The 14,013-nt window shown below is 34.6% G+C and overlaps 1 protein-coding gene and 1 long non-coding RNA gene across 2 annotated transcripts in view; both read right to left on the minus strand.

Moving 5' to 3' along the window:
* LOC109238297 (uncharacterized protein At5g19025-like) lies at positions 2,142 to 2,810 on the minus strand. The gene has a single exon (XM_019404732.1). It carries the CDS (start codon positions 2,808 to 2,810, stop codon positions 2,142 to 2,144), a length of 669 nt encoding a protein of 222 aa, XP_019260277.1.
* LOC109241654 overlaps positions 12,560 to 14,013 on the minus strand; it is a 2,485-nt gene continuing 1,031 nt past the window's right edge. The window contains exons 2-3 of the long non-coding RNA XR_002070267.1: positions 12,918 to 12,979; positions 12,560 to 12,794 (exon numbers count right to left, since the gene is read on the minus strand). This is a non-coding gene — a long non-coding RNA (uncharacterized LOC109241654). The remainder of the gene's footprint in view (positions 12,795 to 12,917; positions 12,980 to 14,013) is intronic.

The following is a 14,013-nucleotide window of genomic DNA, read 5'->3' on the forward strand; positions in this document are numbered from 1 at the left end:
CCCCCCCCAAAAAAAAAAAAAAGAAAAAGGCTTACCTTTCCCCTACAAAAAAGAGAATGGCAACTTCCTGCGGTAGAAACAGTTGCAACTAAGTTTATGTGCCTGTTAGTCAACATATTATAAATGATCTCATCTCCTTCTCACGCTCAAGAAGCAGGGAGTCGATGAAAACCTGGATTTTTTTGTTGGTCAGTAAAAAAGATACACCTCAAGAGTTCCTCCTACAATTACCATTTGTATATCCAGTCCAATGACGAGGTATATGAGTGCCACAAAGAACTCCATCTCTCTAATTCCAAGAGCTTTAAAACTAATAATAGTTTGAGAAGGAAGAATTATACATTTTTTTTTTTGTCATCCATTGCAAATGCAACAAACCATTTAGAAGGTAATTCAACCGAAAAATGGCCGCAGACCCATTTAGAATGTAATTCAGCAAAAAAAAAAAAGGGTCGTAGACTAGCCAGATTCTACACATTTACTTTATTTTCATATGTACCACGTTTACTTTATTTCCATCCTAGCAGTCCTCATATGTAGCACGTTTACTTTATTTTCATCAAAGTCCAACTATTGCATTGCCAAGGCTAGCTCATTGTGAATGAAACTAGGAAACCTCTTTCATCCTGAAATTTTCTATTACCTGACAACGTGATTTTGGTACCAATTAAAGAATCCGAATGCATTAAGAGATAAAACATAGCATTACTAAAAAGAAGCAAGTCAGAGAAAGAAAAGATCTGTTTATCGTGTGACTTAAAAGAATTCTAGAAATCAGAAAGTCTCTAATGGAACAAGACATATCAATCCTCAGATATATGCAAACTTATGTACCTCATCACCAATTTCATAGGATAAATAAATTGGGCAAACTGAGAAAATTAGCAACCCCTAAACCAGCAGGCCAGCTTCTGTCCGCATCTCTATCTGACCTAATACCCCATGATAAGATCTCTGCTCGATATAACAGAAGCTAGCAAGATGCATAATAAAGACAAATGGAAGATGAGAACAGACTCTTTAAGTAAAAATTGCAAAGGGAACAGAAATCAAGAAAAGACATAAGGAGCAATGTCGCATTGACAATCTCTTTTTTTAAACCTTTTTTTTTTCTTTATCTTCTTCCTTTCTCTTTTTATCATTCTAATAATCATTATTCGGAACTGCATTCATCTTGCTACCATTTCGTGTCTCTCACGTTACTTTGACACCAAAAGGTCAAAAAATATAAAAAATGATGGAAGACTTGATGATGCTGGAAAATGTCTTGCCTTCATACTATCCACCATCACATGCAAAGAAATGATGAAATCATTTATAAAAGGCTTGCTATCAGCTCCACGGTCTCCAAATCAACAAACAACCATACTGATTATATAGATATTTTTTATTTCGCCAATCAGAAATTTAGAGGTACTTATATTATTTCTCAGAGTAATTTGCAGGTATATATTTTCAGAGAATTCCGGTATTTTATTAAAAGACCAATAAGATGACAATCAAACAATAAGGAGCACGATCAGTCCAGTGAGGTTCAAGACTTCAAAACTGAAACACACAGAACTACATAGGAGAGGAAAAAAACAAAGATAAAACCGGTCCTGGGCTATGAATTCCGAACAAACTCAAACAACATTTATGTTCTTACTCAACACTAGTTTCGATATATAACAGAAAGAAGGAAAAAATATTCTCCTTCCTTCTTTATACTCATCTATCCCTTGACCAAGCAGATGGGAGCAGAATAAAGCATTACCAAAAATAAAGGGGGAGGAGAGGCAACAAGCATCACAAAACCTGGCCATTTTGTTAGGCTTGGCAATCTATGCAACTGAATAAGATTGTAAGATAATTGCAAACAAGAAAAACTGGCATGATAACAAATTTGAGGACGTATAATTTTGACGAAAGCTATCTTCATAATTTATAGTAAAAGTGCTAATTAAAGAACATTATAATTGTATCCCAGAAAGCAAGACGCAATCGGATCCATAATCACAGATATTATTGCTAGAGCATAATCACCAATGATCATTACTTATTCTATAAGAGCCAACAGAAAATGTCCATACTATATTCAGTATCGCCTACTTTATTCATGTAGCAATTCATAAGATTTCAACAAACTACAAGAAACTTATTCATTTCTTAATTCTACGAATTTTCTTATTCCCCCAAACTTCCAATCTACCTGCAGGGCATCCACATGGAGCTCTGAAAATAAGCACAGTCCGTCCATTACGCGGCGCCATCCTCTTCAACTCTGCCTCCAACTCTTTTCGTTCTTCCCCTAACACCAGCGGCTTCACTCCATAATCATAAAACGAGCTCGAATTCAAATCCCGATCCGATGGCAAACACTTTATGCAGTCCTCCGATTCTAATTGTATATCAAATTCAACTGCTCTTCTTAAACCCTGACAATTCGGATTACCACACTTCCTCGATCTCAAATCAGTAATTTCCCAAATTACAATCAAAATAATTACTCCAATCAACGCCACAAACAATCCGACGAAATACGCTACAGGCGAATTGTTGATCACCTCGATCAAAACTTCAACTATAATCGGAGAAATTTGGGTGAAAATTAATTTGAAATAAGGGATTAATAGAAACCCTAGTGATCCGAGTACTAAAAGTAATATAAATGCATCAAGTGATACAGCAAAAGGAGAGTGATCACAGCAAAAGGAATTTTTCTGATTATTATATGAATTTTTTTTGTTGATATTGGAATTGAATCTGATCATGTTTTTGTGCTGCTCATATGCCCTACAAAACTCAATCAAACTTCGACAATCAACCATTTGAATACCCAATTCGATGAGATTCAGCCCTTTGACACTCCGATTTAGAAGAAAAATCGAGACAATTGGAATGGAAGAGTGAATTTGCGTTGACTTGAGCTTGATTTTGTATATGGAGTTTAATTGGAAGAAAATTGTGGAGGAAAATGAAAAATTAAGTGAGAAGTGGAGGAAGAGAGTTGAAAAGAGAATCCAGCTGAAAAGATAACATAAGAGGGCGTGGATACCGGAGGGAGATCGCAAACAAAATGCACAGAGAGAAAGTAATGTACGTACGTAATATTTAATTTAAGGAGTTTGCGTAATTAATTGTTAATGACTTGTTTAGGGAATGGGAAAAGAGAGAGATAAGAATGAAATTATTGATGAGTTAATGAGTGATTTGAATTGAAAAGCCACATGAAAATTAGATTCAATGTAATCCTAACTAATTAAATCATTTGACTTGTTTGTCAATTGAAGGGGCACAATTACATGTACACGCTCCAAGAGAACAAAAACGTGACTTTACGAAAACAAATTATATTTCTTTTTAAATTTTTTTTTTTTCTGTTGCAAATAGGCATATTTTAACGAGATAATCAAGCTTTAACCTACGGTAAGTTTGAAGTCGGCGGCTATATGAATCACTAGTTTCGTATTACTCTATTTAAGATTATAAAATAAAATAAAAGTTGTTTATATTTTTTACTAATATATAAATCTCTGATAAAATCAAAAGATTCCTAAAAATATATTGAACTAAATTGACATTTTAATGTGACTATGAGGGTGTTTGGCTAAGCTTATAAGTTGGTCAAACTGGCTTATAAGCACTTTTTGGCTTATCTACGCGTTTGGTAAAATTAAAAGTGCTTATAAGTTAAGTGCTTATAAGCCAAAAATAAGCCAAAAGCCATAAGTTGGTCTCCCCCAACTTATCAAATTTCAGCTTATAAGCACTTTAGGTTTGACCAAAATATTTATTATTTTATTCCTAAAATACTTTTTTTAAAACAAAACTCTTTCGTATAACCAATTCTTTAGCTGCTTATTATTAATTTCAGCACTTTTATCCAAACACGTAACTGTTTATTTTTTAAATCAGCTTCAGCACTTAAAAGTGCTTTTCAGCAGCTAATGCTTATCAGCTACTCTAAATCAGCTAAGTCAAATGGGCTCTATAACTTTATCCTAATTAATTGGTATACCTACATAGACTTTTAATTTATTGTACCATATTTTTGGTAAAGTCTACCTATATTCCAAGATATTTGATATTTAATGCTCTTTTCCTTCCACTTTACGAGACATAATTTGCGAGGGTCAAACTACTTACTTTTTGGTGTAAATTTAAATTTAGGGTCTTTGAGTTTCTTGTAAAAAGAAATACTATATATTTAGAAACTACATAAAATACATTATAAGTTAACAATTCAAAAATAGTTAGAAGTATTTAAAACGAATTATAATAAAAGAAAAATTCCTTTGATTCTCAAAATAGTAATTATATCACATAAAGTGGAATAAAGAGACTATTTATTTTCAAAACTAGAAATATCTAATTTTGTAATTACTATTTGTATAATCACGTTGACATACACTGTGATTACTTGATTTTAACAAACAAGCAGATTATGCTGGGTAGTTATTAGATCATGTAATTACTACACAGTGATGTAAAACACATGGGTGAAAGCCCGTTATAAGCATGAGCAAAGCTATATTGGTCCAAGGGTGGTCAACTGAACACCTTTCGCTAAAAAAATATAGTATATATAAGATAAAATATTAATTCTTGTTATTAATTAAAAAATAGACTTTGATTAAATTTTCTGACTTGGCCACGGTTAAACCATCCTCAAGCCCTTCACATTCCAATTGCGGCCACTGCCGATAAAGAGAAACAGCAGACAGAGGTTGGATGCACTAAATGGGCAACTCATTCGCTGTCACCTGACAATTGCAGGGAAACCTCACCGTCCCACGTTTTCGTATTCGTATTTCTGTTACTAATGAACTAAACTCAAAGTTGAGGGGAAATTATTTATTGGTGAAAAAAGAGTAAACTCAATTATTTATTGGTTTTAACCGCTTATCTTTTTTTAATCTAGTTTATTTATCATTTTTTGGATCAAATCAGTTAAAATCAAAAGAAATAACGAGCTTGGCTCCAAAAATAGTGCCTCCGGGGACAGAATAAAAATAATATAAAGAGCAAGCAAAGTATTTTATTTAGCTTGAGAATGGAATATAGCATAAGTTTTGCCAAGAATTTCGTATGTTACAATGGTTGTTGAGTCTACTATTTATAGCTATACCTAGGAAAACAAGATCCTATGATCAAGCCCTTCTTAAATGACAAATAAGGGGGGCAATGATGAATATATAACAGCAGGCCATGAATTCAAATATTCACTGTAACGGCTGCCTAATTAATGCCAGAGAATATTCTTCATTGAATGTTATCCAATGGCAAGCATTTGATTCTTCTCACGTTGATCATATTCTTTTCGTGGTCAGCTCGATGTCAATTGCAGTTGTTGTTTCCGGCACTGGTTATTATGCAATTTATTTTCTTTCTGTCTTCAATTCCACGTGTCATGTTGTCATTCGATCATTTAATGTAAACCAATTTTACCCCATACACCTACTATCACCACCATCACTCCACATATAACAACCACCATAATCAATTATCAACACCAAATACCACAAGTCAATCACTACTAGCCACCACCTTACAACCTAGTACTTTATGGATATAATATCTAAATTATTTTATTTGAATTTTATATTTATTAATTTCTAATAAAGATTATTTTCTCAATATTTGTCTGAGAAAATAAATAGTTTTAATCATCCAGTACTAAGATTTAAAAATAATATCTTTAGATTTAGGTGTGTGTTCAAATTTATATATTTAAAAAAATTCTTACATTTGTAGAGCGCGATACTGCCATCATATAAACGCCTAACCCAGTACATGGGCTATAAGTTCTAGTCCGAGAAAATAATATCTGCTAGAGGATGAAACCCCAAACCCAACCCTTAGAATAAGGGTACCGGCCCGGGAAAGTGGGGCAAGTGGGCTAAATGGGCCGGGACCGATAGGACCGTTAGAGGTGGGCTTGGGCCGGTCTCATGGGCCGGTTCTTGCCCTTGAACCGTTAGGACAGGGACTGTTTGGCACGCCAAGGGACCCGGACCGGACCGGTCCCTTGGCGGGCCAAACGGGCCCAACGGTAATTTTTTTTTTATAAAGGTAGTCGTTTGGCTATTTAAAAAAAACAATCGTTGGGCTTTAAAAAATAGCCACTGCCTATTTAGAAAATAGCCATTTAACCCCCTCCCCCTCCCCCCAACTTTATTTTAACCCCAAACTTTTTATAATTACACTTTTTTCCTATTTTCAACTATAAATACCCTCTCATTCTTTCATTTTTCTTACAAATCAATATCAATCTATCACAATCTCTCTCTAATTTTCTTCTATACTTGCTACTATTGCTTACTTTATTCCAAAAAAATAGTAAGAAAATATTGAGGTTGTTACAATTTGTGAAAAAATTGTGAAGTTGGTGAATTGAAGTCTTCAAGTCTTTAACGATAATCGATTTTCAACAAGTTGTTCGTCAATTCGTAAACTCGTTCCAACTTTTAAGTCTTATTATTATAGGTTTTGTTTGTTTTATTTATTTGCTATTACTTGATTAATTAATATGTCTTCCGTAAAAATATTTTTGGTAAAAATAAGAATAAAAAAAAATCCAAGAGTGGCGAATTTAGTGGTAATGTTGTTCCTCCTCCCCTGCCCCCGACTCCCCGAACCAAATCCCATATCCGTTCTACACCTGCTATTCTTGATACCGATAATAGTTGATTACAATTTACCGATAGTCAATTTTGCCATAATATTGCACCCAGTAAACAATTAGACCATGAATTAATGAATGCTCTTTATTATACCAATTATAATACTATTGATGAAAATGGTGATGAGGAAATTGATCTTGATGAAACTCAACCGGATGATGATACACCCACTAGTCTTGCTCCCGATGTTACCCAACTAGTGATAACGCTGCTAATCCAAATGATGACCCATATGATATTCCTGTTACTGCCCCTTCTTTTTCTAAACAACCTACCAAATGGCAGAAAACATCTCCTGTTTGGCCATTTTTTACTCAACTAGTTCCACAAAATAAGGCTAAGTGTAAAACTTGTGGTATGGAGTTAGCTTTTAAATATGTTGGATCGCGGTCAGGGACAGNGAGGACAGGAACTTTGACTAGACACATAAAAGAACACCCTAAAGATAGAGTTAGATATGAACTTCTAAAAGCTTTGGCCGAGGGGAAAAGTGTATCTAGTCCTAGTCAGGCTGACCCTAGTACCGGTTCAAATCAATTTCAACCGAGAATTAATACTGTTACCGGTGGCATTTTATATTATGATTCCAAAAAAGATTGGGAAGAATTGGCAAAAATGGTAATTGTTATGTGCTTACCCTATAGTTTTCCTTCTGACCCTTTGTTTGTGCGTTATATTAGAAAAAATTTTAATCCTACTTACAAAGGTTTTCCTCGCACAACCGTAAAGAGCGATATTTATAAATATAAGCATGAATATGAACAATATTTATGCTATTTATTTACTCATATAAATTATTGTGTTGATATTACAACTGATATTGGTAGAAGTGACAATGATTGTGATTACCTTACAGTTACGAGTCATTGGATTGATGAGGATTGTATAATGCAAACGGGCATAATTGCTTATAGAATAATTTCTTCACGTCACACAAGGCAGTTTATTCCTAGCACCGTTACAGATATTTGCAGATATTTTTGCATTAGTGATAAAATAATGTCGGTTTCAATGGATAATGCTACTAATAACACAAAGCTATATACTTGCTTACCACTACGCTAAATCCTGCATTTAGTAACATTTTTCATGTTAGATGTATTTGTCATATTTACCATTTAATTATGGGTGATGGTATGAGAATTTTAAATATTCAAATTGAAAAGGTCAAAATGTCTCTTAACTGACTTTTTCATTCAAATTGTAGAAGTAGACTTAGAGTATATCTTAAAAGATGCGATGAATGTGGCCTAAGAGAAAGAAGGTTCCTAAACCTTGTCCAACTAGATGGAATTACAAGTATGAAAGTTTGGTTGTTACATATGAATATAGAAACCCCATAAACTCAACGTTTAATGCACATGTAAGTGATGATGATGATGATGAGCACCTTACGAATGGGGATTGGGCTAATGTCAAAATGCTTGTTGATTTTTTAGAAAAAAATCATATTGCTACAAATGAATTTTCTGGGCAATATTATCCTACTATTTCTAACTGTTTAGTTTATATTGCAGAACTTGAAAATTTGTTTGCTCATTTTTTAAAGGGTGGGAAAATTTATAAACTTGCTATTGATTCTATGAGGAAAAAGTTTAAAAAATATTCTTTCCCTATTCCCCCTATTTATGGTGTTGCTGCTTTATTAAATTCTTGTATGAAATTAGGAGGCCCTCAATTTTCGTATGAAACTGTTTATAATGGTTTAGCACTTGAAGATGATAAGTTGCCTAAACTTCCGAAAGCAATAGCCTCAATTAGATAAATGCTCAAACTATTTATAATGCTTATTACGTTGCATTATATAATGCTAGACCAAATGTTCCAACTCCTTCTTCTTCTGATTCTCAATCTTTTAAAAGAATTGCGGGAGTAATAGCACTTAGTGCTTGGGCGGGATTTAGGGGTTCTTTTGGTTCTAGTAGCAATGATTTTTCACAACTAAATGAGCTTGAAGTTTATTTGTCGCAGCAAATTGAGGAAGTGAATCCTAACGGCTCCTTTAATCTTTTGCAATGGTGGAAGGACAAAGAAAAATACTTTCCGGTTCTTTCAAGGATGACCCGAGACATTTTAACTATTCAAGCTTCAACAGTGGCATCGAAGAGCGTTTTCAGTCAAGCAAGACTTCAATTCGGTGATTATAGAGCGTCTATGAGGGAGAGCTTGGAAAAATCAGTACTTTTTAGTGATTGGATCCGTTCGGAAAGAAGAAATTTTGGACTTGCTGAATCACAACCAGAGGAAGATGAAGCTTACGAAAAAATGCTAAGCTGAACTTGCGGAGGATGCTGCTTCGCCCAACAATGGAAGGATTTATGAAGTTTGTAAGAGATATCTTGTAACTTGTATGATCAAAAATTAGTATGTATTATGTAACTTGTATTTTGGCACATCTTGATTAGTTGCTTTTTCTTCTCAATGGTGGTATTAACACCTTCTTGTGCTCATTCCATAGGGGGGAGGAAGACTAAGAAAGATATTGCCATATTTTTTTAATGCTAGAATAATATTGCAAGGCATTGCTTTGAATATCTCTTTACAATATTTTCGTCTTTAAATTTGAATTAAAAAATTTAGGTCACAGTTCTATAATAAATTTACAAGGCATTGCCTTAGATATTTTTTTAACATCTTTTTGTCTCTAATTTCTATTAAATTTTTTTTTAAAAAGTCAATATTTAGCCGTTGGGCCCACTTAGCCCGCGGGCCCCGCCTGTTTATCTCGGGATCATGAGTCCGTGGGCCTGGTCCCGGACCGGTTCCTACAAAGACCGTTTAGCCCGTTTATTTAGGACCTGCCCGGGACCGGGACCGCGCCCCACTTGGCCCGTTTAGGGCCTGGACCGGCCCACATGCCACCCCTAGATATTGCCAATCACTATCAGCCCCTCCTATACTTCTTTTTTTCCCCTCACTAAACAAGGCAAAACCTCCAAAAAAATTCCGTATTTCACCACCTCCTTTGTTTCAGACACTCTAATTTCAATCAACATTAACCAAAAAAAAATTACCAACCATTCATTTGTTGTCTTTCTCACTTATTTTTTTCACAAAAAGATTCCCATTGTTGGGATATATACTATTAACCATGGATTTGATTTAGATATAGTATTTATTATGATAATATTGTTCATTCAATTTTAATAAAGTTTTAATTGTTCATATATTAGTCGGTGTCCTTTGCTTATATAGTAGATGATTTAGTGTATAGAGTTTAGCTTATACACGGAAGATTAAATCATCGGTTCTTATAAGTATAAAGTTTGAGTTCACAATCTAATGATGGAATTGGACAAACCATCAAGAATGATTGTAGCACAAGATTAAATATAATTTATCTTGATTATGGGAATGGTTTAATTCCAACTCCTTGTGCTAGTACATTTTGTATGTATTGAACGAACCAAGTAGAGATAAGTATTTTATACTGACATAATAAAATAAACTCTCTAGCCATTAAATGTACTTATACTCTTAATCTTGATATAATTATTATTAGCTGTGTCTATTATTATTGTTTTGATTTGTTAAAAGACGAGATTCTTTCGTGGGTCAATATGCCTGGTAAATTGGATAATAATAATGTACGTTGGCGAAGTAATAGTTAGTTGATGGAATCCATGTCTCGGTTTAGAGATTGATGATACACCTTTATGAAAGCTTATAAGTTTTCATGTGTAAACCCGGCCGGTGGATTTTGTATCCGACACATGAAATAAGTTAAGCGAAAGTCTAAAGGAAATAATCAATAAATTAAATTGTCAGTAATTTAATTTAATTGATTAGTATCTGAATCTTAACATGGGGAGTTAAATAAGATTTAATGGATGAATTTCGAAATTGAATAAGGAGTGCAATTACGAATTTTTAGTGGAATAATTCGTAATTAATTATGGTAGATATTAATTTCAAAAATTAGAAATTAATTCCATAATTGGAGCCTTGTTAAATTATGTGGCCCTGTTGTACCTAAATAATAGGAAATAAAGGAATCTTTTTTCTGGTGGAAAGGAAAACCTAACAGGTTTTAGAAAAGAGTTTTAACCTTTAAAACTTGTGCTATAAATACATAAGGTTTTCCACCTAGAGGAACAGAAGATAGTGGCCGAAATTTTCAGCCCTTTTTCCTAGAAAATTTCGCCCACACGAAATTACTATTTTCGGGTATTATTTGGGTAACACAGTAGAAGACCGTGGAACGTTCGGAGATCATGATCGTGCGGGTGGTGGAGAATTCATTAAGTTGCTATGGAATTGGAGGCTCACGTGATAAACGAGTTTTGTTCACGCTTCAAGAGGTAACCCGTGAAACTCCGCGTACACTAATTGTCTAAATTACATGTAATTTTGATACTGGGATTGCTTCCGCTGCATATAATAATCCATCACCCATAACCTACCACCATCCATTACCATCAACACAAGACAAAAAACAAATATGAAGGAAAAAAGAAAAAGATACAGACAAGCATTCGTAATGACCCATCATAATGGATGGGGATAAGGGGTATATGTATATTTGGTAAGCGATATCGATATTTAAAAAGTAAATAAAAAAAAAAGGGGGACAAATGATGAGCGGGAGAGATGCGAAGCAACAATAACAAGCCAACACGTCCAAAATTACAAATCGCTTGGACGCAGAGTAGATTTTCAGAGCTTTGATTCAACTTTATGACATTGAAGTAAGGTTCCTCCTTGATAAATTTGTAGTTATAAATTTCTATAAAAAAACAAGAAGGAAATTTGGACAGTTGCTTTAATTAACTTTTGCTCATGACGAGAACAAGAGTTCAATTCTTTATGAACACTAATTTTTTAACAAACTTAGCTAAAAAAATTACAAAACAAATAGACTTAAGGTTGAGATTCGACCTCGTAACCTCCATGAGGCAACAAAGCGCTTGCCCACTCAACCAAAGGAGCCTTCGAACTAATTTGTTATATTAAATTGCAGATATATTTAGGGGATATTATGCCTTATTTGAGTACCATTCCTATGTAGTAGTCGTTGATCGCAGTTTGTAAAGTTTCTTTATTTCTGTGGATCGGAGAATCCTCGATAATATATTAGATGCATCTATAGTTCGCACCGATGAACCCTCGACAGTGTACACACTTAACTTGATACGACCGTACGACCTCGACATAAAATTTTATTGCATATTATTTACATATATAATAAAAATTTCCGACGAAGCGATGTTGGATGACATTGCTTTGGCACACGTTCCTCCGCCCTCGATGAGAATATCATGTAGTAGCGTACACTCGTGCGAATAAATTGTACAATAAATGTATAATTGTGAATATACGTTAATTATACATTATACACTTAGGGATCGTTTGGTTCCTAGTTAGAGTTATGCAAGGGTTTGGCTATGTAGGAATTAGTTTAGCAAAGAGTAGTTATGTAATATTTATGCAGGGTTTAATCAGGAAGAGAATAATGATCCGAACGGTCATTTTGAGTTCTAGCATCTCGTTCTTTGATTTGAGACTTCGAATGATTTCATACAGTGTATTATAACTTGCGTGCATGGTTGGTTTTGATTTTTGAGTTGTTCATGATGGATTTGATAGAGTGGTTCTCAATTTGGAAGAGTTGATCAAGTTTGCTTTTTAAGCAAATAACCTCGAATTAGTGATTTGATGATTCCAATAGGTTCGTATGGTTATTTTAGACTTGGGTGTATGTTCGAATTTGAATTTGGATATTTCTAGAAGATTTTGGCTCTATTTGTTGTAAGTTGGCAATTTGAAGAATTGTATAGTTCATAATTTTGACTGGGAGTTTATCACACCCATAACCAGAGGGGCACGGGGGGAACTCGAGCCTACCTCACCGAGCACCAATATAATGTGCATCCATAACCATGCTATTATGCGTAAATGGGCCGAAAAGGCCGCCATGACCATCAATATGCATAACCTCTGTCTACAAGCCTCTAAGGAGTACATAAACACCATAAGGTCGGGACAGCGTCCCGCCATACCCAACTATGTACATATATGAAACCATCATACCTACCAGCTCACTTGAAAGCTCCGGAAGAAAGGAGCGTGACAACCTTCAGCTGAGTTGAGTCACATATTGTGAAGTATCGTTTGAATCACTATTTGTATCTGCAGGCATGAAACATAACGCCCCAACAAGGGGTTGTCAATACGAATGATGTACTGAATATGTAAGGCAGGTAAATCACATAAATAGAAGATAAAATACGAAGGAAGAGTACAGAAGTCAACCTGAAACTCATAACAAGCCTCTGAGAGCATACACTGTCACAACCATAGATATATATGCATGCCTGTAAAAATCAAGGCACTCAACATGGCCAAATAATATAGTATCAAGTTACTCTCTAGGGCAATTTATGTTATAACATAACGTACCCGGCCTCGAAGAGGACTCGGTCGTACCCAGCCTTAATAGGACTCGGTAACGTCTCATGTCATATCATAATGTACCCGTCCTCGAAGAGGACTCAATAATACCAACTGATTAGTGGTTGTACGATAGGTGTCGTACCCGACTGATTATAGCGCGACTCGATATATATATGCAAGACCGGCAATGCAAGACCGACCACAAGCGATATCATGAATCCGAAAGAATGCCATCGGAAGGAAATACATAAGAACATGATCAATCTTTTGTCAGGGAAGACTTAAGACTATCCAATCTTGCTATATGAAGATTATTTTAAAGTGCCAAGAAAAAAAGTAGCCTTACATAACTTGTGTCGATATCTCATAAGTACTCGAACGCTTAATGAACGACAATCTACATCATACGAATGATTTGGATCAATAGCAACTCAATAAACTATTAGTCATTTTATTTAGACATTTCATCAGACACTTTGCGTACATAGAACTTTCATAGTCTTTAACAATGGAAACTCAACAACAATATAACCTTTTCAACTCTAATTTATCTCCTTATTTTCCTTATTCATTAACTACTAATATTCAAACGAGCGGCTCAACAACAATAACATTCTCAACAAGCTCTTTAAAAAATTCAACAATCATAACAAGCGGCAGCCGGCAAGCTCGGTTTTACGATTAACAAACTAAGGGTGTGTTTGGTACGAAGGAAAATGTTTTCCATGGAAAATGTTTTCATGGAAAATGAGTGGTTTTATCACTTATTTTCTCTTGTTTGGTTGGTAAGTGGAAAACATTTTCCGGAAAATATTTTCTATTGTTTGGTTAGAGAGTAGAAAATAGTTTTTTTTTAGGAAAATATTTTTTATGCAACTCTCCTCACCCCTCCCCTCCCCCTCCCACCTCCCACCCTTCCCGAACGTCTCTAAAATTGACACAATCTAAAGGAACT

Source organism: Nicotiana attenuata, chromosome 1 (genome assembly GCF_001879085.1).
Source record: "Nicotiana attenuata strain UT chromosome 1, NIATTr2, whole genome shotgun sequence".
NCBI lineage: Eukaryota > Viridiplantae > Streptophyta > Magnoliopsida > Solanales > Solanaceae > Nicotiana > Nicotiana attenuata.

Coding starts and splice junctions, on each gene's coding strand:
- LOC109238297 (XM_019404732.1), bottom strand. CDS start 2,810: ATGGTTGATTGTCGAAGTTTGATTGAGTTTTGTAGGGCATATGAGCAG.